The sequence below is a fragment of the Vicia villosa genome, linkage group LG2, assembly GCF_029867415.1.
Source record: "Vicia villosa cultivar HV-30 ecotype Madison, WI linkage group LG2, Vvil1.0, whole genome shotgun sequence".
Classification (NCBI taxonomy): domain Eukaryota; kingdom Viridiplantae; phylum Streptophyta; class Magnoliopsida; order Fabales; family Fabaceae; genus Vicia; species Vicia villosa.
In genome coordinates this window covers 208455028-208480052 of record NC_081181.1, presented here as the reverse complement: position 1 = coordinate 208480052, position 25025 = coordinate 208455028, and the positions used below count along the sequence as shown (strand labels likewise).

General features: G+C 30.7%; 1 protein-coding gene across 2 annotated transcripts; it reads left to right on the top strand.

The window, feature by feature from the left end:
- Positions 1-18290: 18290 nt before the first annotated feature.
- On the top strand, positions 18291-20884 carry LOC131648084 (putative cyclin-D6-1). Of its 2 annotated transcripts, none has more exons than XM_058917876.1 (6): positions 18291-18687; positions 18857-18937; positions 19058-19150; positions 19229-19442; positions 19530-19660; positions 20253-20884. In XM_058917876.1, exons 1-6 carry the CDS (start codon positions 18508-18510, stop codon positions 20457-20459), a joined length of 906 nt encoding a protein of 301 aa, XP_058773859.1. In that variant the 5' UTR covers positions 18291-18507; the 3' UTR covers positions 20460-20884. The 2 variants fall into 2 exon arrangements, with proteins under 2 accessions (XP_058773859.1, XP_058773858.1); XM_058917875.1 differs by having other exon boundaries at positions 19055-19150; positions 20253-20881.
- Positions 20885-25025: the final 4141 nt, after the last annotated feature.

The following is a 25025-nucleotide window of genomic DNA, read 5'->3' as shown; positions in this document are numbered from 1 at the left end:
TATACAAACATGGTAACACAAACATGGTGCACATAAGATAGGTTCAAAAGTTCAACGTCACGAGCATGAGGTCAAAGAACCAAATATGGGATAGTACTAGGGGTTAATCACCTGCACAACATGTTCTACTGATACGTCAGAGTCTACATTTTTCTTTCGGATATTACCGGCTTGCACAACTGAACTTGTGAGCTAGCAATATTCTCAAGAAAAACTCGTCTGAGTGTGGCTCTCCGCATGACAACTAATCCAAGTCTTCACCCGAATAGTTTCTGCGCCACAACCTAATAAGGCCAGGATGGGTTGGGGTTCTACGGCCAACTCAGCTTCTACAGTTCAATAAAAGCAATAATGTCTTCGCTACGAAACATGCTAAACATATATTACCAACAAGGAACCTCCACTGAGCGGAAGGATTCTCATGCCAGCTTTTTAAGGACTGAACTCCTTGTATGCCATACATGACTATACCCTCCACCTAATTCTTATGTGTACTTAATCCGGGTTAGGATTTGTCCATAATGTATCTCAAGTGACGGAACTACACATATATCCAGAATAGCAAAAAAATAACAAAATAAACAAGTGTAAGCAAATATTAAAGTGATCAAAAACTCTAAGGTAACCCCTCTTTTAAAAAGAAATTTTCAAATCCCCAGCAGAGTCGCCAGTTCTGTAAACTCGGTTTTTTGAGGCGAACTGACTCCTTGCTATTTTTTTTGTTTTTGATTTTTTTTCAAGAGTCGCCACCGACTTTTATTTTATCCAATTATATTAGGAAAGACATAAAAGAACAGGAAAAGACCTTTTGACAGATTTTGGGTTCGGGGGGTTGGTTATACAAAGGGAAGGTTTTAAGCACCCTTTGTATCCATGGTTATCCATGGGCTCTTAATTGCTTAGCTCACTTTTGTTTAAATGCTTTATTGATTTGAAAATAGAAGAAGTGAAGATGGACAATAGGTCACATAGGTCTCTGAAGAGTTTCATCGGGAATAATAATCTTCAAATACCAGATGAAAGTTTTTGGAAATAGATGAGAAGTTTTGAAAACACGTTGTTTAAAAATGAAAGTGTTTGAGCAAGCAATTAGGAATTACCTACTCTCAATTTATAAGATCTTTCCTGTGCGTTAGCAAAATAGACAAAGAGAAAATAGCAGAAACATAAATAATACGTCCAAATGGACAAAGAGAAAATAACATAAGCATAAATAATACGTCCAAATGGACAAAGAGAAAATAACAGAAACATAAATAATACGTCCAAATGGACAAAGAAAAAATAGCGGAAGCATAAATAATATGTCCAAATGGACAAAGAAAAATAGCGGAAACATAAATAATATGTCCAAATGGACAAAGAAAATAGCGGAAACATAAATAATATGTCCAAATGGACAAAGAAAAATAGCAGAAACATAAATAATATGTCCAAATGGACAAAGAAAAAATAGCAGAAATATAAATAATATGTCCAAATGGACAAAGAAAAAATAGCAGAAATATAAATAATATGTCCAAATGGACAAAGAAAAAATAGCAGAAATGTAAATAATATGTCCAAATGGACAAAGAAAAAAAGCAGAAATATAAATAATATGTCCAAATGGACAAAGAAAAAATAGCAGAAATATAAATAATATGTCCAAATGGACAAAGAAAAAATAGCAGAAATATAAATAATATGTCCAGATGGACAAATAAAAAATAACAGAAACATAAATAATATGTCCAAATGGACAAAGAAAAAATAACAGAAATATAAATATTATGTCCAAGTGGACAAAGAAAAAATAACAGAAACATAAATAATATGTCCAAGGACAAAGAAAAAATAACAGAAATATAAATAATATGTCCAAATGGACAAAGAAAAAATAACAGAAATATAAATAATAAATAATAAAATAAAGCATAAAGCAAGAAATATAAAGAACAATATAATAAAATGCGGAAATTAAAGTCAATTGTTAGTATGTTAGCACGTGAATCATCTTGAAGCTAGTCAAGTATATTCACGATGTTAGTGAAGATCGATGGTGAGTGAATGATGATCTCGGATTTAAAGTTAATGAAAATTTATCAGAAGCTTGATAGAATCATAGCGACTACACGATAAATTTCCAAAAAAGTCTTAAATCAACTGCATACAATCTCTGCCATATTTGATCTTTTATTCTGATTCGGGACAAAGGAAAAAGATAAGAAATAATATTAAATAATATACAAAAATAAATATAAAACAAATTAAACTTAATTCATTCTTTTTGTGATTTTTTTGGAATTGATTTTAAGTTAATTAACAAGCTAATTAAACAAATAATTATACAAATAATTAAACTTAACAAGAAAAATATTATTTTATATGTCAAAAATTATATTATAAAAAATATAAACCTAAATCTAAAAGGAAAATATTTTTGGAGTTTTTTGATTGGTTGAAAATAATTAAAAAAAAGCAATATTTACATAATTACTAATTAATTAAGCAAAATAAATTAATTATGAAAAGAAATAAAATATTTTTATGTTAAAAATTAAATAAACATTTTATCAACTTAAAACTAAAATTAAAACTTTTTTTTTTGAGAAATTGAAAATATGCATAAATATGGAGTTTTTAATTCATGAACTCCTAACACTACTACATATTAAAAATTACATTGTACTTACTCTATGATGTTCCAAGAGTGGAATAGAGTGATTGAAATTGATTGAAAGTGGCTATTTGAATGAGCCTTGATGTTTACAAGTTTCTTGAAACTTTTGCAAAAATATAAACTTAAGCTATGACTTTGTGGTGATTATTGTTGTTCTTTGTGTTCCTCCCCCTTTTTTTTCCTCTTTTGAATGAAGAAAATGAAGTTCTATTTATAGGCAAATGATTTGATATGGAAGCCTTGCAAGTTGGAATTGTCATGATTAATTTTGTGGAAAAAGAATGGAATATTCTTTCAATGAGTGCATTTCTTTAACCATGGTTAAAACACTCAAGTGTTATTCTCTTCAATCTTGCAATAATATCTTTAAGCATCTTGAATTGGTCTTGATTGGCAACCATAAGCATCTTTGATAATATCTTTGAATTATCTCACTTTAATTAAACTTTAAATGAATAAAATTTAATTAAAATGAAATAAAAATGTCATGAATCATGGATATGTTGTGAATATCTTTAAACATATGAGAATCAAGATTGAATCACAAAAGAATTGGCCTTTTTGAAAAAAAAATCAAATTTTGGTCATTACTTGTTTCATGCATTTTTCCAAAAAAGGTCAACTTCATCAAGGCATATCTCCCTCAATTTTGATCCTATGAAAGTGTTCTTTAACTTTTTGGAAAGCCCAAGATGTCCTCTACAAGCCACTTTGGAAGCGTTTTTGCATTTGGAGAAGTTATTTTGATGATATGGGCTTTGACAAAAAACTGCTTTTTGTTGACTTTGAAAATGACCTGTAATGTTTTGGCTTATATCTCTTAGGCGGAAGCATTTCTTGACCTTGGTCCCAACATCAAAGTTGTAGAGAATTGAATTTACTTGAGAATAAGCTTTGGTTGGAATTTTTATGATAAATTATGAGAGAGTTATGGTCGGTCAAAGTTCAGTTGACTTTTAGGTAAAAAACTCTAATTTTGCAATTTTGAGTTTTGTTGATTTCTGAAATTTTCTTGATGAATTATGATCAACCATTGATCACATGATGAATCTTTTGACAAAATATGGATGTTGACAAAAAATTGCATTTTTGACTGTTTGTTGACTTTTTGGTCAAACTGGTCGTCTGTTGACTATTTGAGCTGTTGACTGTGCGTCCGAGCGAATCGAAGTTTGAAAATTTTCCTGGTGGTACTTTGAGACATATGGAGATCCATGAAATCCATTTGAGGTCTCAAAAACTCGTTCTCCTGAAAAAAAACAAAAAACCCTAGTTAGGGACTGTTTGTGTAGGAGACAGTTAGGCGTACCTGATTTTTGTGCAGTGTTGAGTCTCTGTTGATCACGTGATTATCAGAAGACTTCTAGAACAAAATCTTGGAAATTTGAAGTGCGAAAAATTGATTTGACTGATGGTACAAACACGGAGAATTGCGCTGATAGCGGGTTTGACTGGTAACTAGCAGTATAATCTGAAACCCGGACTCCGCGCCTGCAAATTTTAATTCTGTACCAACTGCGTCAGCATTATTTATCTGAAAATAAATCTGAAATAAACAGTGTATGAAGTGATAAACAGTATTTGGCGTTTATGTAAGAATAAATTTAACAGCGAACCAAAATACTGTATAAAAAAATTCTAAAAATTGAGTATTCATAAAATCAGGATATTTATGAAATAAAAATCCAAGATTGTATAAAACTCCAAATTTTTAGACAGAAGTCTGTTGACTTCTTTTTGAAAAAAAAGAACGCGGGCGAATTTTGGGGTATAACAATAATGATCATAACACTTAGAAAATGATGGGATATTAGAGGTCAAAAATTGGGGTGCAACAGGTTGATAGCCCACAAACCCATAGCATTTGCCAGTCGACTCAATGCGATGAGAGAGGAGTGTTGGAGTCAAGAATGCAGCCCAAATGGCATTCAATTGAGCTCGAAGGGTTGGAGTGTTTCCAGGGAAAATGGCTTTAAACCAAGTTGGCCCAAAGCACCGATTTGAGAAAGGGGCCATAGAAGCTATGAATGTTTTACATTCAGAAAACAATCTCACATATTTGAGGAGGTTGGGTCTTTTAGACTCATCTTGAGGAGTTTGAAAGGCAAGTTTGATGCCTTCGACCCTCCGGTCATACATGACCTCTAGAATGGACCTAGAAACAGTGTAACCAATATGTGACTCGAAGGTAGCATTCAACCAATGTTGCAAAATCCAGTAGGGTCCTGACAGAGATAGCTGTTTTGGGGTTTCGTGAAGGCGTTTGATCCTTAAAGATGCTATACCCAAGCTATGGTAAAGATAAGCAAGTAAAAGCTTACCTAAAGAGACTTTTCGACCTTCATGAATCTGGATAGCCAGGGGTATGTAAGCCTTAGCTATTTGAACCGACCCTGGGCAAAACAAGTAATATGAAAGCCAATAAGTGAGGAAAGCAACATGCTCTTCGTCAGAAACTTCCTCAGTGGACTTATCATAGTGATCCTGCATGTATTTAGTGATGGTAGCGTTGGTGAAGTTGAAGTTTATTTTTGTCGGAAGAGTTGGGTCGAAGATCTCACCCAAGTGCGAAAGCCCTGTGATGGCAGCCACGTCGAAGAGAGTGGGGGTCACCATTCCACAAGGAAGATGGAAGGTGTTAGTCGAACCTTCCCAGAAGAATAACGAGGCAAGCAGCATAGGGGGACAAACCTTATGACCAGTTCTGGATAATTGGATAGCGTCGAAGATACCCAATTCTTCCCATCTTTGTTGTTTTATCGCTTGAACCTTGTTGAGCCAAGCCAGATATTCCTTGTTCCCAGGAGCTGGGGTCGAACGAAAAACCCTTACTGAAGGATCCATAAACTTCAGGTCGAGAGGACGTGGTTTATCAAATGCTACAGGCATTGTAGTTTGAAATGAAGGAAAGAAACTTGTGATTTGTGCTGGGTGAGAACGATGATCTGGTAATGGCCCTGAGAAAGCTACCAGTTTATCAGTAATCTGAAAAGGGATTAACATTTGATTTTGCCAAATAATGGCTTTGGCTTCTGTAAGTTTGGGTTGAGGAACGAAATCCAACCCCTGTTCTTCTTCTTCACGAGATATAATGGCTCCTAAAGGGTTAGAGCCTGTAGCATAGACGGTGGTGTTGGTATTCATAGTGGTGTTTGCAGCCATTGTTGTGTATTGAAGGAAAGAAGAAAACAAATGTTTGAAGGTTAGAGAAGAGAGTTCTCTGAAAACGTTTGGGAAGAACAGAAAAATGTGAAGAGAAGAAAAGGGAGAAGAAGCTCACATATATATAGGGGCTATGATGACGTTGGTGAAATCGTGTGGGAAAAGAAGTTGTTGAATCAAAGGTCACTTCAGAAAACGCTTTGGAAACTGGTTTTAGAAAGTGGGGAGCAGTTATAGCCCACTACCTAGGTTTTAGGTAATAATTAGTGTCTAGGGATGCGCAAAGTAATCATGGCGTCAAAAGATAATAAAAGTCGAAACCCAAAAGAAAACGAAACGCCATCTTTCTCTTTTTAAAATCAGTCGAAAGAAGTCGCTTGGGGGGCAATTTGTTACCCTAGGATTTCGACTTGCTAATAATGGTAAGTGGTCTCTGAGACATATGAGATTATTAAATAGTCTGAAGCAAAATAGTCTGAATAAAAGTTCTTTTAGTCAAGACTACCGTTCGACTATGAAAGACCATCACTGCCAGGGTTCGACTAAAGTTAGCAAGTCTGCCATGCATGTTCGACTAAAATAAGTGCAAAAAACTTAGGCATTTTGCCAAGTATAGTTTTGAAGTCGGAAGACATCAGAAGTCAAAGGAAGCAGTTTCAGACAGTTTTCAGCAGTTTCTAAAGGACGCGTGGAAGTCTCACAGACGAAGATACTGCATGTCGAGGACACGTGTTGGCTAGTGATCAGTCGACCGTTAGTAGTAGTTATTGTATTTTTACTATTTAAGCAAGTTCCAGATGAACAGTTTAGGGTCCGCATTTTTTACAAAAACACAAGTAAACTCAAATCTCTGTGCAAAAATGAGTGACGAGTGCAACTTTGGAATGTATGTATGCGTACCAATTTAGTTTATGCAATCATTTACATTACGCATTACTTTCAGTGTACATTTACTGTATTTTATCGTTTTCATTTACTTTAAAAGTCTTAATCTTTAGTGTGTACTTTTACTTTAAGGTTATTACTGCATTTAATACATATCAGATACACATAATAGACAAATAAAAGCAATTAGTTCTGGAATATTCTAGTTGATTCCGCAAAAGTAACCTTTAAAAAGGAAACTAGCGCTTGTTTACCATATTTCTGGGTAAACAACACCATGACAACCACACAATCTATCTAGTCATTTTTTTACACATAAAGAAGACATTATTCCTAATTTTGTTCGTCTTTTTTTGATGTTGTTCATATGACTAAAATTTGGAATAAATATGTTAGGTTGGTTCAGAGTTTTAGAAAAATACGTCGATTTTGTGAGATGGACGAAGATGAAACAAATATGAACGAAGTTAAAACAAAGAGGAAGATGATTTCTTTGTTTTACACGGTTTCGAGCTTTGAGAAGAAGAAAATGAAATAGATAACTTCATGAAGATGATTTTTACAAAATTATGGTAGACAATGATTTAGGAAAGATGATTCTTAAACACTTACATATTTTTAATTTTCTATTTTCAAAAAATATATATTAACTTAGCCTATTTTAACTTTGTTCTATATAAAATCTTAACTGACAACTATGTAGAAGTCACCTAACCTAGTAAACTTCCAATGTGTTAAAAATGAACTTGAAGGACCAAAATTGTTAGATGAAAAATTATTGTTCGAAGATTTTTTTTTAAACATGTAAAAACCAATATTGAAATATATAAGGAGATCATTAACATATTTAATTGAAAATTTATACAAACCAAAAAGAAAAAAGAAACAATATATAGTAGCTTCAAACATTGTATTATACTGATTTGATTGATGCATAAAGCTACGTCGTATCTGTTGGAGAAGTAGGCTAAGATTCTTCGATGCTAGTCCCATGTTTGATGTATGGTTGAAAATAGGTTGAATATTTAAAGTTTGAATAGCATCACAATACAGTGGCAGTTGCACTTATTTAATATTTATTATATCATGGTAATTAATTTTCTCTACTATTTAATGAATATTTAATGCTTTGTCTATTAAGAACCTAGAATAAACATGATCTTTATTAATTGTTACCCATTTTCTAGTTTCACTCACACGTTTGGTTCAAACACATGCCTAAAAATATTTGAAAACTTATCTTTTCTTCTATTATGAAATATTTGAGTGATGGAACTAAACCTACATTTTAATTTGTTAGTAATATTGGTTTAAGATCTACAATTCAATTGAAAAACACATAATTCAAATGCATGTGCAATGCTGCTAGTGCTAGATATTGTTTAACCTTATGTTGCCATACACCTGCCTGGTGGAGAGAGATAAGTGACAAAAAAAAAAACAATTTTAAAAACATAAATGAATCATAAAGTAAAATCAAAGTTTAGATTAAATTTAACATAGATTTCAAATGTGGCTTTGGCTTTTAGCTACTTATGGTTCTAATCGTGTAAACTTTGTCTTATTGGTGGTCTCTTCTTTCCAGATTTTGTCAAGTTAGTAGAGAGGAATTATTGATCAAAAGAAAGGTATATAGTTGTCACCCTCTTACATTAAGAAAAAAATTGTTTTATACTGCTTCTAGCTATTTATTTGAAAGGAAATCTTTTTAATTTTTTTAAATGAAGAGTCATTCGAGTAAGAAGATATTCTGGATGGGTTGAAAATATATATTAAAAAAAGTCTCATATCACTTACTTTTATAAAAAGAACAGGGAATTCAAAACTATATAAATAATTCAAATTTTTTATTACGAAATGTTAAAGAATTCAAATTCTTTATTACGAAATGCAACAGTCAATATTATTTTAAGCTTGTATTTGACTTTTAGTTATTTTATACTTTCTATTAGAGTATTGTGAAATATAGTAATATTTTTTTTTTAGGGAGTGAGTGTACTGAGACAAGTAGGTGGTTGAAGATAAATTATGTGTTATAACGATTTTCACATATTGTTATTCTTTGATTGTCATTTGACAACAGTTGTGGTATTATTTTCGGTTTTGAAGTTTCTACGTTATGTTCATGTGTTATGATTGTGTTATTTAATTTTATTTATGCCGATTTTTCTCAACAACTAGACTCAGAACATTTGATTTGATCAGAATTTAGGAGTTACGTTTTTCTGTAAAAAAATATGTCAGGGTATAAAAGTTAATATTAGTGTATAACTAGAAGTTGTTTCTAATATAATATACATCTTAAATAAGGTTTATCTCATATAAAAAAAATATTCAGACCATATATTATTTAATGTGAGACTCTTAACAATAAAATCCATAAAAAAAATTACTTTCGAATATCGCATTACACTGATAATAATGTAAAAAAAAATATTTGCTCTACACTGATTTGATTGGAGCATAAAGCTACGTAAAATCTGTCTGAGAAGTAGGCTAAGGTTTATCGATGATATTCCCATGTTTGATGTTTGTGTGAAAATAGGGTTTGTAATTTAAAGTTTGAACAGCTGTAAACAAAGTACTATCACGCTTTGATATTTATTATGGCAATTAATTTACCCGTGTGTTTAAATTTAATTGATATTTAATGCGGTGCCTATTATGAAGCTAAGGATAAACATGATCTCTTTAACTCATTAATCAAGAGAGCCTAGTAGTCTTTTTTTTTTACTAATATAGTATTCTGTTTTTGGTACTATATTTTAATATTGATACTGATAAAAACAAGATATTTCTAATTTGGTATTCAGAATAGTTAAATTATTACTGGTTTTAACAGAAAACTAATAAGCAACTTGTATCCTGCATAAACAGAGATTTGCCATGCATGTGCTAGGCTGCTAGCTATTGCTTAACTTAGATTTCAAATGGGATTGTAGCTTTAATTAGCTACTTATGTTTCAAATCTTTTATGCTTTGTCCTATTGGTTGTCTTTTCTTCACTGGAGAGCAAGTATTGTTCAAAACAAAGGTATATAACTCACGTGTGTATGGGTATGCTATACAATTAGTGTTTGCTCATTGAGTTCAATTTTGATATAATTGTACTAGTACTTGTTAAAATCGATGTGCCGACGTAATATTGATAAAGATAATGTAATATTTTCTTTATTCATAAATATAAGTCTTTCGGGTCGGTTAATGGCTCATAAAGAGTGACTCAATCTAAAGGTGCTCTAATTTATAATATAAGAAAATTAATGGTTATGAAAAAGTCAAAAATATCCTTATTTAATTTTTTGCCACCACATTAAAATTATAATTTTTTGGTCTTTGAATCATATAGTTCTTAATTTTATTATTAAAATAATACAAATCTTATATTTTATCAAACTTATCAAATCTCTTTCCATTCTCTATTTTTTTTCTCTTTCATCACTTTCTCACTTTTTTCTTCAAAAAAAAAAAATTATTGATATATATATTTTTATATACGAAAAATGGTATTTATGATCGAAATATTTTTTAGTAAAAATTGATATACGAAAAAAATTTATTCAAAAAATCTATTATTGATCTAATTATTTTTATATATGAAAATTTAATATTGATCCAAATATTTTTGTGAATGATACCTAAATAAAAATAATATTTGTATACGGAAAAAATTTATTATTTATGAAAAATGGTATTTATGATCCAAATATTTTTTATTCAAAAGTGATATACAGGAAAAAATTTATTATTGATCTAAATATTTTTATATACGAAATTTACTATTGATCCAAATATTTTTGTAAATGATACCTAAACAAAAAGGAAGTCTGTATACGGAAAAAAATCTATTATTGATCTAAATATTTTTATATACGGGAAATGGTATTTATGATTAAATATTTTTAATCCAAAAAAGGTATATGGGAAAAAATCTATTATTGATCTAAATATTTTTATATACGAAATAATCAATTTTTTTTCTAATTTTTTTCTCTTTTAACATTTTTATTTAAAATAAATAATGTATCCAAATTCGCGTAACCGAACAGAACCCGTGCTTGCTCGGGTTTGTTACTAGTTTTTTTATTTATAAGTGGATCTTTACTTCTAGATACCACATACTGTGAACACCGCATCGAAACACAACTTTTCGTTCATCTTAATTAAAATTTTATATGCAAAGGTTGCTCATATTTCACGCTGAACAAATTGAGGACAAGTATAATTGTTTCTTTTATATAAGTGTGACATTGAGTCGTATCTAAATATCTTGTTCACTCACATTTATAATCTTCCAACTCGTTTATATAATAACTAAAGCAAGTATTGCTAACTTTTTGCATGTAACCTTCTTATCACCAGAAAATCATAACCACCACACCACTAGTCTTAGCACACATTCATCGTCAATCTTATATTTATTCATGTTACAATATAGAATATTACACATTATGTGGGACTCTTCTTCTTATTGTCACAAATTCTCTTTCAGTTATTTCACTTTTTTTAGTTGCGACACCACAATCGTTTTTATTACAACCATGAGTAACCATAATAGTTTTCTTAACGGTTTTAGGCTACATCTCTGATGTAAGGTTCAAAAGCAGCTCATAATTGAAGTAGAACTCACAATCTTCGGTCAATTGTAAAATTGTTCAAGACAACGCACAACTAGTTCTTTTTGCAGTCAATGAAGATCCTTAGGCTTTATCCATGATTCCTTAATCACCAACTCATGAAAATATCCAATTCTTCCACACCAGATCCAGATTCCTCCATCTCATTATTCGCTCCTTCCACCACAACCTTGCATTTCATCTTCACAACCTCATGTTTTGGTTCCCTCACTATTTCATCTTCTCCAACATCTCAAAGCTCTTTTAGGAACTCCCAATGCAAATGAGCTTATGTTGAACATTTTCAACCTCTTGAATAAACAAAACGTGGGGCTCATTCGTGTATAGAAGAAAATTAGTACACGGTTGCAACGCAATCACTCTAGAGCTATACTAAGTGATGCTCTTGTGGAAGGCGATTCACAAGCGTTAAGAGATTAAGGGTTTCCATGGATGCGTCATCCTCATTACTATGACAACAATTAACCTTAACACGACTCTAATGGTGGAGATAGTAATCATACATCCTCTAAAGACCGACATCCAAGTAAGCCTTATATTTCAATTTATCACATACAATACATGAGGACCACCCCCACAAAGTCATTCATCATCTAACGTAGATGGAATCCATTCACAAGATGAAACACTAATTTTTGTATTCCTAGGTCTTTGGAGAAACCCTCAAATCTAGAAAGTTACAATGGCAATAAAGACTATAAAGAGCACGTCAAGCACATGAACATAATATTAGACTATCACCAAGTCAAAAAGTTATGAAATGTATGAATTTTTTCCTCAATTTGAAGGGAGAAATTATGATTTGGTTAAAAGCCATAAAAGAAAACCCATAAACTCCTAGAGTTGATCTCTTGCTACTTTCCTTATCCTCGTCTTCACATCCCGCATCATAGTGTCAAAGCGCTAACTAAATATAGTGGTCGATCTCAACACCATTCATTAAAAATAAAAAAGAGATGTTAAAAGAGTAACATTGACAAATTCACATAGGAATATGTAGAAGTGAGAGGGGCCAATGGGATGGGTTGAAATGTTGGATCTTTAAGAAACGCTTAAAGCTAAATTGCATCCTTAGAGAAAAGTTGGGATTAGATGAACCGCCAAGTATGTGTGAGCTACTTGCTTGGACTTATATCAACCATGAAGAAAAGTTGTTAGTTGAAAATATGCAGACAGGCAAAAAATTCCGGAAGCCCAGAGATAACAAACGATGTGAAGACGAGGATAAGGAAAGGAGCAAGAGGTCTTTCCACCCCAAATTTAAATTTTTTAAATCATGGAGAAGCTATATGTACATCGAAGTACATGATGATATATTCAGATAACAACTCGAAGGATGATCATTAGCCAAGAAAGTCCTCAGAGCGGGATATTACTAGCCTTAAATGGTCCAAGACGACAAGAAATATGTGATGAAGTGTGAAAGGTTCTAGAAGTAGAAAGACATTCACATTTCCTTTCCTTCTGAACTTAATACTCTTACTGCTCCATGGTTGTTCTCCTAGTGCGAAATTGACTTACTATGGCATTTCTTACAGACTCTTGGACATTTAAAGTTTCTCATAATGGTGTCGATCTAATTAGCTAAATGGATCAAAGTATAAGCCCTAGCGAAGATGACAACAACCAACATTCATAAATTTTTCAAGAATAATGCCTTATCTAGATATGGGATTCCATAATCCATTGTCTCAAACAACAACACTCAATTCATATATAAAAAAATTTTAAAAAGCTCTTCTAGAACCTAAAGTCAATTGCGTCAGTTTACATAGGGGAACACCCTCCAAATAAAGGCCACGTAGAAGCCACCAACATAGTCCTATTGTGAGGAAGAAGAAAAATGTTTGAGGGATTTAAAGTAAACTTGGAAAAGAGACACCAAATATTCTCTAGTTGTACACTACTAGAAAATTTTCTTTTAGTGACCGAATTACAGATCGAAAAAGCTTAAAAATCAGTCACTACAATATATTGCGGCCAATTTAGGGACTATCACTTTTCGGTTGGAAAAGTGCTAGTAGCTAACCTTTTGCAATGAATTTAGTAACCAAAATTTAGAAATTGAATTTATGATTGAACTAGCCACCGAATTCAGTGAATGATTTTAGTATTAATTTTTTGCTAAATAAAATTAAAAGTTTTCAGATCTTGGAATCAAATATATGACCTCGGCAAATTCCAAAAAACCTTACCACTATACCACATAATATATATAAAAGTAAAAATTTCTAAATAATATTTAGAACATCACCAATTGTTATTCAATTTAATTGATGTAATGAAATTGCATAATGAAAATAATAAAATTCACTTTTATACATAAAGATATGTTTTATTTGTTAAAATAATAAAAATGAGAAAATTTTACTTAAAAATTAAAAATTGGAAAGAGAATTAAAATCTTAAAAAAATGTGAGGAAAATAGTAATTTAATAAAGAGGATTAAAAAGTAGAGTAACCGAAATTTTGGTCGTTGATTTTTTTATATAAGTTAAATTTTATATAAAAACATTTTTTTCGAGACCAAATAGTCGACCACAAAATTTTAGTCGCTAAATTGGTGGCTAATTTTATTTTGTGAGTAATTTAGTGACATCTAAAAATTTACTCATGGATATCAAATTTTGATGACATATTTAGAAGCTAGAATGGCCGAAATTTTTTTGTCACTAAATTGGTCTTTAAAAGCGAATTTTTTAGTAAAGATATAAGACAACAACTCATTCCACCACCAAGGATACACCATCTGGTCTTACATAAAATAATGATTCCTTTATTCTCATTGATGTAGAGGAGCTTAGCTGGAGAATAATGACCATTTTCATGATAACGAAAATTCACAGACGATCCAATTAAAGCTTGACTTCCCAGATAAAAAGATATTTTTGATGCCTTCATCGATGTTGTAGTCAAATAGGCCATAACATCCCAGCATAATAAAAAAGTAAGGCCTGAGAGTTTAATCCTAGCGACCTTCTTTTATGAAGAGTTGGCACTTGGCATCAGATAAAGTTTGAACTAACACTAGAAAAAGATCATACTCATAAGAGACCCTCCATGGAGAATTTATTTTGAGGATTTAGAACTCGGCAAAGCTCAAACTCTAGTATAGCTAAGTCCCTTTCATGCTTTATTTAAATCGTTTAAATATCTATAATATACTTTTCTACATTAGATAATTAACAAATGATATTTTTACTGTGACATATACTTGTTATATATTTAAGTGACAAGGTAAACACTACAATAAATAATACATTTCATGACAAATCTTTCACCTCAACCATTGAAAAGCTGAGGTCAAATAACCTGGAATGCGCCATTACTCGTTATTTTTTTAAAAGATATCTTATACCTCGGTTTTTTCCAAAACCGACATCTAATGTTGCTTAGGATTTGAGCTTCTATTCCCAACTCCTGCAATTTTAAGTTTTATTTAGAACCAAAAGGCGCCTATATTTGACAAATCATAAATTCATGACACCTAGAAAATGTAGTTTATTTTTTTATTTGTAAATCAAATAATCTAATCCTTCAGTTTCTCAAATAACCGAGCGAATATATAAATTTACTATAAAAGAACTCGTTAATAAACTTCTACCATAACCCTAACTTATATGTAGCTACTCCGCTCCAAACTCGTACACATCAGTCTTTAGAATGGATTGCAAGACAAAAAAGTCTTTAGTGTTCTTCTTCCTTAAAAACATTTCTTAAAGATATTTCCAACATTTGAAAACATTTTCTTTAGAAATGCTCAAGAACTTGGGGAACAGATCTCTACGATTGATCGCAAGTGCAGAAATTTTTTCTCATAGTTTGAACATATAACTTATCAGAATTTGATAAGTTATGGACCTTCTTTGTGGAGAAAATTTAATGGGTATACAACAAAACCTTGAATAAGAGCAAAGATTTGTCAAAACTTGGTTTTGTTGTAAAAAATGTATTTTGATATTTTGTGTAAACAATGTAATTTTTAAAAAAAAACTTATTCACCTCGATTTTCAACTAAAACCGAGGGGTATGTGGTAAGAAGTACTTTTTACCTCGGTTTTTGTCATAAACGAAGGAATATTTAAGCGTGTTTGTTGAAAATATTCACTGTCCTTAAACAAATTTTTATCATCTATTTAATGAATATCAATCCTCTAGACACTTTTATTAGTGATCCGCGTGAAACCTAACAGACATTCATATAAAAGCATCCTGAATATCAAAAATTATTAATGAAAGCTTATAACATGACAATTTTGAAGCGTAAAAAAGCTTGGTAAAGTTCTCTATGATGGATTGCAAGAGCAGAAAATAAATTGGGTTTAATATTTGTGTTCATCAATACTCATAAAATAGTATATTTATTTTATTTAACTAACCATTTTTTGTTTAGTATCAGAAACAAATGAATGCAAAAGCCATCTGAAATATATTGCACCCAACATTTTCACTTCCCTAAGATTTCAATGAAATTAGGATCCATCATTTGTTCTTACTGACAATGATGACGATGAATCGGATTCAAAACATGTTATATATTTTTAATTTAATATTCTATATAAACAATGTAATATTCTAGGTAAACAATGAATTTATTAATAGTGTAGTTTGTAACGAGGGTTTAATTTTTTTTTAACTTACCCCTCGGTTTTATGTTTAAACTGAGAGGTATGATGCATTAGTTTTGAAAATATTATAAATGCAGATGTTGGGGACCGAAACCATGTCTATATAACTTTACCCCTCGGTTTTTAAAAAGGTAGATGTTACCATTTTTCCACAATGGTAACATCTACCTTTTGCTTCAGGGTGTCTTTAAAAACAATTTCAACATACATAATCCAAATCACAGATGGGAACAAAGTGTCCTTTGTTCCCTTCTTCATGGACATTATCATGTCTAGTTTATCCCTAGCGTCTTCAAGAAGGATTGACATGTATTAGGTCACAAAAATTAATAAAAAAAATAGGAAGATAAACAACAAGAAAGAATATGGATTCACTCTTCACAAAAATTTTCCTTCCTTTGTTCTTTCCTAGCCACCTCAGCATCACAAAAGTGACTAAACCTCAAATATCTCTCTCTCTATATTTATCTCCCCCTCTCTCTATCTCTCTCTCTATGTAATTACATTTGAGAAAGGAAAAGTAGAAAAAAGAAATAAAATTCCATATTCCAGCTTTATAGGTACAATGGAAATCTATATCAATGATCGTGATTCACTAGAAGGACAAGGTGCATATCCAACATTTCAGACAAATTCTATAACCCGTAATTGCATTATACTGCACTCAATTGGGCCTAGGCGCGCCACCTTCATATCTTACGCACATGGGGGCGCGTGGAGGCTATATATGCATTAACATTTTGTCCATTTGATGTGCATTTAATGGCCATATTCCCTAGGAAAACTACTTCCACTCAACACCACCACAAGGCATATTATCAACGAACATATTCCTTTGAAGGTTCATAAATACTGGCCCAATCCTCGCTTCAAATTTAATAGTAAAGACTGAGGTGTGACCATCTATTTTAGAATTACCAATGGCCCATGAAGACTGGCCCAATCGATAAGCCAAATTAAATCTTGGCGCGCTAATCATTAACTTACACGTGGACCCTTATTCACTGAGACATCACATATGCATAGTCTCTCTTCCATCTCAACAGTTGATCTACATCCAGCGATCATCCGCAATCAACGTCAAACAAACTAGGGACAATTATAAATGTCCTTTATAGATATGTGTGACTTTCTAACACACTCAAGTATTCTTTTCACTCATAATAGAAAAAGTTACCCCTCATTTATATACTGACATAAATGTTAGAATTCTAAGCATTTGTAAGTACTTCCTCTTATTGCAAGAGAATCATAGCCCCCACACAAAATACCGTGTTGTTCATCTTCAATCTTACATTTGTTTCTATTCCAATACAATATAGTAAGTGGAAAATACCTCGTAGACACACTAGTTAGCAGACTTTAGGTCGGTCTGGACATTGACTTTACAAGGAAAGGTTTAACCACCGACCACGCTCGAGGTTCAAACCCTTTAAACCATTAGCTTTAACTAGGGAGAAATTATCATAGTACACCTTAAAGTTTCATATTTCTTGAGAATCGAGGCCATGGTAGTTTATGTACAACACATACAATCCTCAATCAAACGAGAAACCTTTTCTAACGAACAAAATCGTGATGGATTCCCACACCAAAGAAGTCAATTCCTAGTAAACATAATGGTCATCAGACTTTAGGTCGGTCAGAATATTGGGGTAAAAAGGAAGGGTTGAACCAGTTGTATGTTCGAGGTTCTGATCCTTTAGTCCCTTAGCCTTAATTGAGGTGCAACTGTTCCGATACACCTTTAAATCCCACACTGATTGAGAATTGAAGTCAAAAATATTTTATAAACAACACTAACACTCTTCAATCTAATAAAATGTTTTTTTTCAAAGAACTAAACTGTAATAAATTCTCACACTCAAAGATGATAATACCTCATTGAAGTAGTGGTCAATGAAGTTGATGCCGCTTAAAAAAATAAACTTTTATTGTAATATTTATTTTTATCAAGAAAAATTAATAATGTAATTAATGTGTCTATTACATATATAATTATATCTAAAATACTTTATTTGAATAGTAATTAATATTAATTTTACATATCCAAAATTACTTTGTAATATTATTTAGGAATTTACTTTGAAAAGTTAAAATAAATGTATCTTATAATGTGGAAAAAAACTTATATTTAAAAATATATATTTATTAAATAAATGCTTATATTTAGAGAAAAAGAGAGTAACTAACATGTAAAACTAGTCCACCATAGCATTAGCTACATCCTCTTATCTCATAAAGTGCAATGCAACACTTATCACAACTACCTCCTATAAATATCCCATATTTTATTCACCAATTAGAGACAAAAGGAAAGAAAATAGAGACATAGTGTTTCGTGCCAAGACATTATACTTATGAGTAGCTAGCAACTAGTAGTAGCAAAGCAAAAACAACTCAACCCCTTCCATAGCTTTCATCTGAAAACTCACTCATTGCCTTTTCCTTATCACTTCTTTTCTCTCCCTTTAACAATGCTTAATATCTTCATTCCTTCTCACCATCACTAACCAAATCTCTAAAAACATCCATGGAGTTTAACCTTGAAAACCCTCTTGAAAACTTTCATGACCTTCCTAATTCTCAATGTGTTTCTTCCCTTTTCCTCATTGAATCTGACCATATACCTCCACCAAGTTACTTTCAAAGCCTCAAATCAAATGAGTTTGATACCTCACTTAGAACTGATTTCATCTCTTTGATCTCACAGGTAATTAACCAACATTTTGCTTTTTAAAGTTCGGCAGAATCAAGATATCAGTTTGATTCTGCCAAAAATTCCCTGTCAATCCAAACATCGATTCTGATGTTTGGATTTGCGGTGAGTTATGTATATGAAACCATACATTTATTAATGTTGGTTAATTATTTCTATGTAGCTGTCATGCAACTTTGATTCCTTTGTGACTTACCTAGCTATCAACTATTTGGATCGCTTTCTAGCTAACCAAGGAATTTTGGTAAGAAAAAAAAAATCAAACACTTAATTAAACAACATTATTGAATTTAATACTATATTAATCATGATTAAAAAAATTTGAGATCTAAATTATAATGGACATTTATACATGTAACAGCAGCCAAAACCATGGGCCAACAAACTTGTTGCAGTAACATGTTTTTCACTAGCAGTAAAAATGTTGAAAACAGAATACTCTGCCACTGATGTTCAGGTAAAAAAAAACTTTACCTTATATGTTAAAATTTAATGCAAATTTTAATTTTAAACCAATGTTTTTATTTTATAATAGGGTCTTCTGAATCATGATGATGGTGGTTTTATTTTTGAGACACAAACAATAAAAAGAATGGAAGCACTTGTGTTAGGAGCATTACAATGGAGAATGCGTTCCATTACTCCATTCTCTTTCATTCCTTACTTCACCAATTTGTTTAGTCTTGATGATATAACATTGAAGGTTCTCAAAGATAGAGCTTCTCAAATTATATTCAAGTCACAAAAAGGTAAATTTATTGATTAATTAAGTTAATGTGATTGCTTAATCTAGAATTATAGTTTGATAAATTTTTTATTTATTTTTTATTTTTCAGATGTAAAAGTTTTGGAATTCAAGCCATCTATAGTTGCTGCTTCATCCCTTCTTTATGCTTCACATGAATTGTTTCCTTTTCAATATCCAAGCTTCTTGGGAACAATATCCAATTCTTCATATGTAAATAAAGTAAAGATTCTCTCATTATTTTCTTTTCTAATTTTTTTATATTATTAAAACAATTTTTTAATACCTATTTGATTATTTGATCAAGGTCAGACAATATTAAAAAAATTATAATTCAAAATATTGAGTTTGTATTTCCACTGCACGATCTTGATCAAAAGGCTATTAATATCGCGACTGCTAGACTCGTCTCAAAATTTTTGGATGCTCTGTAGGGATGAGTCGCAATTTAATCATGACAAAGCAAATAGACGCCTTAAAATGCGACAAAAATTATATGAGCCCTTGTTTAACCATTCTTTAACTGTGACAAATTTTGGCCCATGTGCTCTAGCGCACCTTCAAAGACAGACGTGACGATTGAGTTGACAGCAAACACAAATGATAAAATTACTTATTTATTAATTATTTTTATATGTATATCATTATTACTATTATTATCATTATTATTATTATTATTATTATTATTATTATTATTATTATTATTATTATTATTATTATTATTATTATTATTATTATTATTATTATTATTATTATTATTATTATTATTATTATTATTCAATTTTATGGATAATAGAGTTTTTTTTTACTGCAGGAAAGTGTGATGCAGTGCTATAATGTAATACAAGAGATATATAAGAAAGAGTACGAATCAATGTTTAATGCAAACTCAAGTTCAGGCACACCAGTTAATGTGTTAGACGAGAATTTTCTAAGTTTGGAAAGTGAAAAAACCAATGGAACAAATCTTGATCCAACTGCTATGATACAAGAGAAGCATTTCAAAAGAAGGAAAATTTAATCATAAATGCTCAAGTACTCAAAAAAATAGAAGAAGATAACAACATTTAATTCTTCTGGTCCATCCAAGAACAGTTAAAAAATTAATGTGAAAAAAAAAATGAGGATACAATAATAGGAAGAGATAGTTAATGGACAAAATCACTATAATGTGATTCTTGTACGGATTTTATTAACTCTTGTGATTGTGAAAAAGGAACATGTATGAAATTTTATTTTTCCTATGATAGAGGAAACAAAAAGACAAGATGTAGCTTTGAATTGTTTTGTTATTGTCTGATTTGTAGTCAAGTGTGGTTCTGTCTTTTAGCTTATGGCAGAGGAATAATAGTGTAGTAATAGTGAAACAGCAAATTTTGTTGGAAGGGTTTTATAGTACTGTCATTTTAATGTCAAAAGTATTTTGAATTATGCAATATTATTTATAAGCGCTTATTTAAATAAATATTTGTGGTAAAAATTGTAAATAAGTTGTTTATCTAAGAGGAGCGGAGAGCCCAGCTAGCATTGAGACTATTGTTGGGGAAGGGCAAGTGCGACATGATTTATGTTTTTTTTATGCTTTTTTCTTATAATTTGGACCGTATAATTCTATATGTTGTTTGTAATAGTAAAATTTTAACTAACTTGAATTGTAATATGATAATACAATTGTTCTGTATTCTTAAATTGGCATATTTGATCGGACATTGTAAATAAATATTATGTTCGTTGTTTGTGATTTCTATTTTTATTTTCTCTTTTATTATTAATTGTAGTTGTAATTGATATTTTACAATACATCTATTCGGATCCATCCTGTTACAATTTCTTGCTTTCGCTCATTTGAGACATCAACGATATTTCCATCAAAATCGAACAATCTATTCAAAAATAATTTTCACTACCAAAAATCTATCACAATACTTCAAATTTATAAAGCATTAAAAGTTTCCAATGACCCAAATTTCTTTATCAAAGATATTTGGTTGGACCAAATTTGAGATCTCTAATCTTGTCCCTAAAGAGTTGATTGCAACTTCACATAATAAATTGGGACCACAATGGGTTGGTTCATTGAAGAAATAAAAAAAAATGCCCTTTTCTAAAGTTTTGTTCTTACTTCTTTACTTCTTTGTTTTTGTTCTTCATCCTCTTTCATGTGTGTTTCGTGTGTATTATAATGGCAACATGAATGCAATTTCTAGTCCCAATTATAATCAATTATACACTTTAACATTTTTAATTCAATTTGTTAGTAGTTAACCAAAGTAGGTAAGATTAAGTAATAAAATGTCTTACCTGTTACTTCATTAGGTTCTTTACTATAGTAAAGTTTGATAATGCAGTGCTTTTGATTTACTTTTTTTTTAATTTTGGAATATTGTGTTGGTTTTTTTATATGAAAGCATCATTTGTTGAAATTCTTGTTTCAATGGAGATAAAGGTTTAGATGGAGCATGTGATTATGGTGACATTTTAAGCTTTTTCCTTACTAGCTTTATAGTAAATAGTCAAGAGTTAGGTTTATATAATTGGCTTTGTTATATGAAACCTTTACCTCAAAATTCATGGTTTGATGATTCCCTTCAATTAGGTACGCTCCGCATTAACGTAATCGTGAAATCAGTAGTTGTTCGATCAAAATTAAATAATGCATATGATATGATACATACATCATAAAATAAAAATATGTGTTTATAAAAACTATGAGATCGTGATCTGACCAATGTCAATATTATAAATGTGTGAATGTAGAGTTCTCTAATTACGGAACCTGATTTTATTGTTCTATAAAATTGATAGGGTTATTCTCCACTTATAACATCAACTGATCAACATGTAGGACTATACATGTATTCTAGTTAGTTTACAACTTATGATATGAACTTGAAAACAAAACCATAGCCTACAAATCTACAATATGTAATTATGCCTTAATATTCATTCATCCATTTCCTAACTAAAGAACAAAACATGAAAACGATGAGAGCCAAACCTTGTAGGTTATTAAGAAAAACCTAGGTTTATACATTATACTAAAATTCACAATTTATATGAAGTCTTATCCAATGTGCACTACACATTTTTGTACATACGTAATGAATGAAATGTGACGTTTTGGCTACGAATTTGTTAGTTGAGGTGTCTTGCTAGAGCCACAAGACAAGTAGCTGATGCAGGGGCAATAAAAGTAGTGGAACCCCCTAGCTCTCTGCTCAAAGTCACATGAATATGGATATAGATATAAAAGAGTTGGCACTTGTCACTTCATTGTCATCTTGGTGTGACTGCAATGATATTCCTAAGAAGCTCTTAGACTATTTACAATGGTTTCCAAATTCAACACCCTATTTTTTTACTTTTTATACTCCACATCATCTTCTCTCTCTTCCACCTAATAATTCAACATACATTTAATTTTCACTCACTACAATAGTTTTGTTTAATAAAATTCAACACCCTACCTCACTACTTTTATTTCATATTCTTATTTTTTTTTATATTTTTGTTTTATGATTATATATTAAAATTAATTATATATTAATATTATTATCAATTGAAATTATGAAAAATGATGAATTTTAATATTATTAATTATATATTAATATTATTATCAATTGAAATTATGAAAAATTATGAAAAAAGTAGAATTTTTTGGTGTGTCCAAATCAAATGAACCAAGTCTCTATTTATAGACAAAAAAAAAATGATGAATTTTGGTGAAAATAAAAATAAATAAAAAATTTATTTACTATAAAATAAATGACATTAAATAATTATCATGAAATAAAAATATAAACACTCACAACAACCAATAATAATTTGCCAAAAATATTATGTGGTTGAATGTTTTCAACACTAAATAATCCACATCACTTTCAACATATGATTCAACACACCATTGTACCAATTCAACTATTGAAAAAAAAATTCAACACCTCCATTGTAAATAGTCTAATAAACTATACTCTCCCATCATATTAATTGGATAACATATTTCTATTATATAAATTTAGTATTATCTGAGTGCAAGTGACTAATCCTTGAGAGTGAGGATGACCGCAATAGATAATAAAATTATTTATTAGAAAACTTAAAATTATTGCATGTTAGAGTTGAATTCGAACTTATTAGTTAAATTAATAAAGATTTTTATTATCTCTTCTAAATACTTTCAGATATTGAATATGATATTTTTGATTCACATTTATTGTAGAGTGGAAAAACTTATTAATTTAATGGTAAAATATTCTTTTTGGTCACGTAAGTTAACCTTGGGGTTCATTTTGTCCCTTAATTTTAAAAAGTTCTATATTGATCTCTTAACTCTTCAAAAGGTGTCAGTTTAGTCCTTTTTGGCATATTAGCGACGTATTTAGCGACCGATTTTTGAGTTTTTCCGTCGCTAATATGACAAAAAGGACTAAAATGACACCTTTTGAATAGTTAAGGGACCAATATGAAACTTTTTGAAGTTAAGCGACCAAAATGAACCCCGGAATTAACTTATAGGACCAAAAAAAGTATTTTGCCTAATTTAATCTAGCCTTAACTTTATTGGGATTTATAATATTATATATAATTAATTTTTATTGTTTATAATATTGATCAAAATATGTATTATTTTGACTCATTTTTAGAAAGACGGTATTTAAATACCGTACAAAATATAAGTAGAATTGAGAATGGATCGTCTTCGGTAAAGCTTTTCATTGCAAGGAGTTTAGTGAACATTCGTTCCTTTTTAAGTTATTTTTATCAATTTAATCAACATGCAGCAAAAATCGAATGACTCACATTTAACGGAAGAAAAATGTCATTGAAGACAATGTTCTCCCACTAGAATAAAACTAATCACGAAGGTTGATCACGTGCAAGAGCTGAATGATTACAGGACAATATGCTTGATTGGAAATAAGTAGAAAATTGTGGAAAAAATGTTGGCTCAAAGGTTAACAAAGGTCATTTGTTTAATCATCTCAAGTAGTCAAACTACTTTCATGTCGGGTAGACAAATTTGATGGGATCCTCCTGGTGAATGAAGTCGTTCATATTGCAAAAGAAGAAAAAATTCTTACTTTATTTTTTAGGTAGACTTTGAAAAGGCCTACGGTTGTGTGAATTAGAAATATTTAAAATATATGCTGGAGAGATTGGGGTTTGGATCTAGATGGATCAGCTGGATGAAGGATTGTATATTTGGCGAGACTCTTTCTCTCCTAATCAATGAAAGTTTCTAAGTCTATCATACCATGCTCTTAGTGCTTTATTCAAGCCATAAAGAGCTTTCTTTAACCTAAATACATGTGAAGGATTCTTGAAGTCTTCAAAACTAGAAGATTGTTTGACATAGACTTCCTCATTGATGTATCCATTCAAGAAGACACTCTTGACGATCATTTGAAAAAGCTGAAAATTTAATGAACATACATAAGTAATAAATGAATAACTTCTAACCTTGCAACCAAAGTTAATGTTTCTTCAAATTGGATTCCTTCTTCTTGATTATAACCTTGAGCCACCAACATTGCTTTGTTTTGAACAGTTATACCATTCTCATCAAGTTTATTCATAAACACCCATT

Coding starts and splice junctions, on each gene's coding strand:
- LOC131648084 (XM_058917875.1), top strand. CDS start 18,508: ATGGAGTTTAACCTTGAAAACCCTCTTGAAAACTTTCATGACCTTCCT. Junction 19,151..19,228: donor ACTCTGCCACTGATGTTCAG/GTAAAAAAAAAC, acceptor ATTTTATAATAG/GGTCTTCTGAATCATGATGA. Junction 19,661..20,252: donor ATTCTTCATATGTAAATAAA/GTAAAGATTCTC, acceptor TTTTTACTGCAG/GAAAGTGTGATGCAGTGCTA.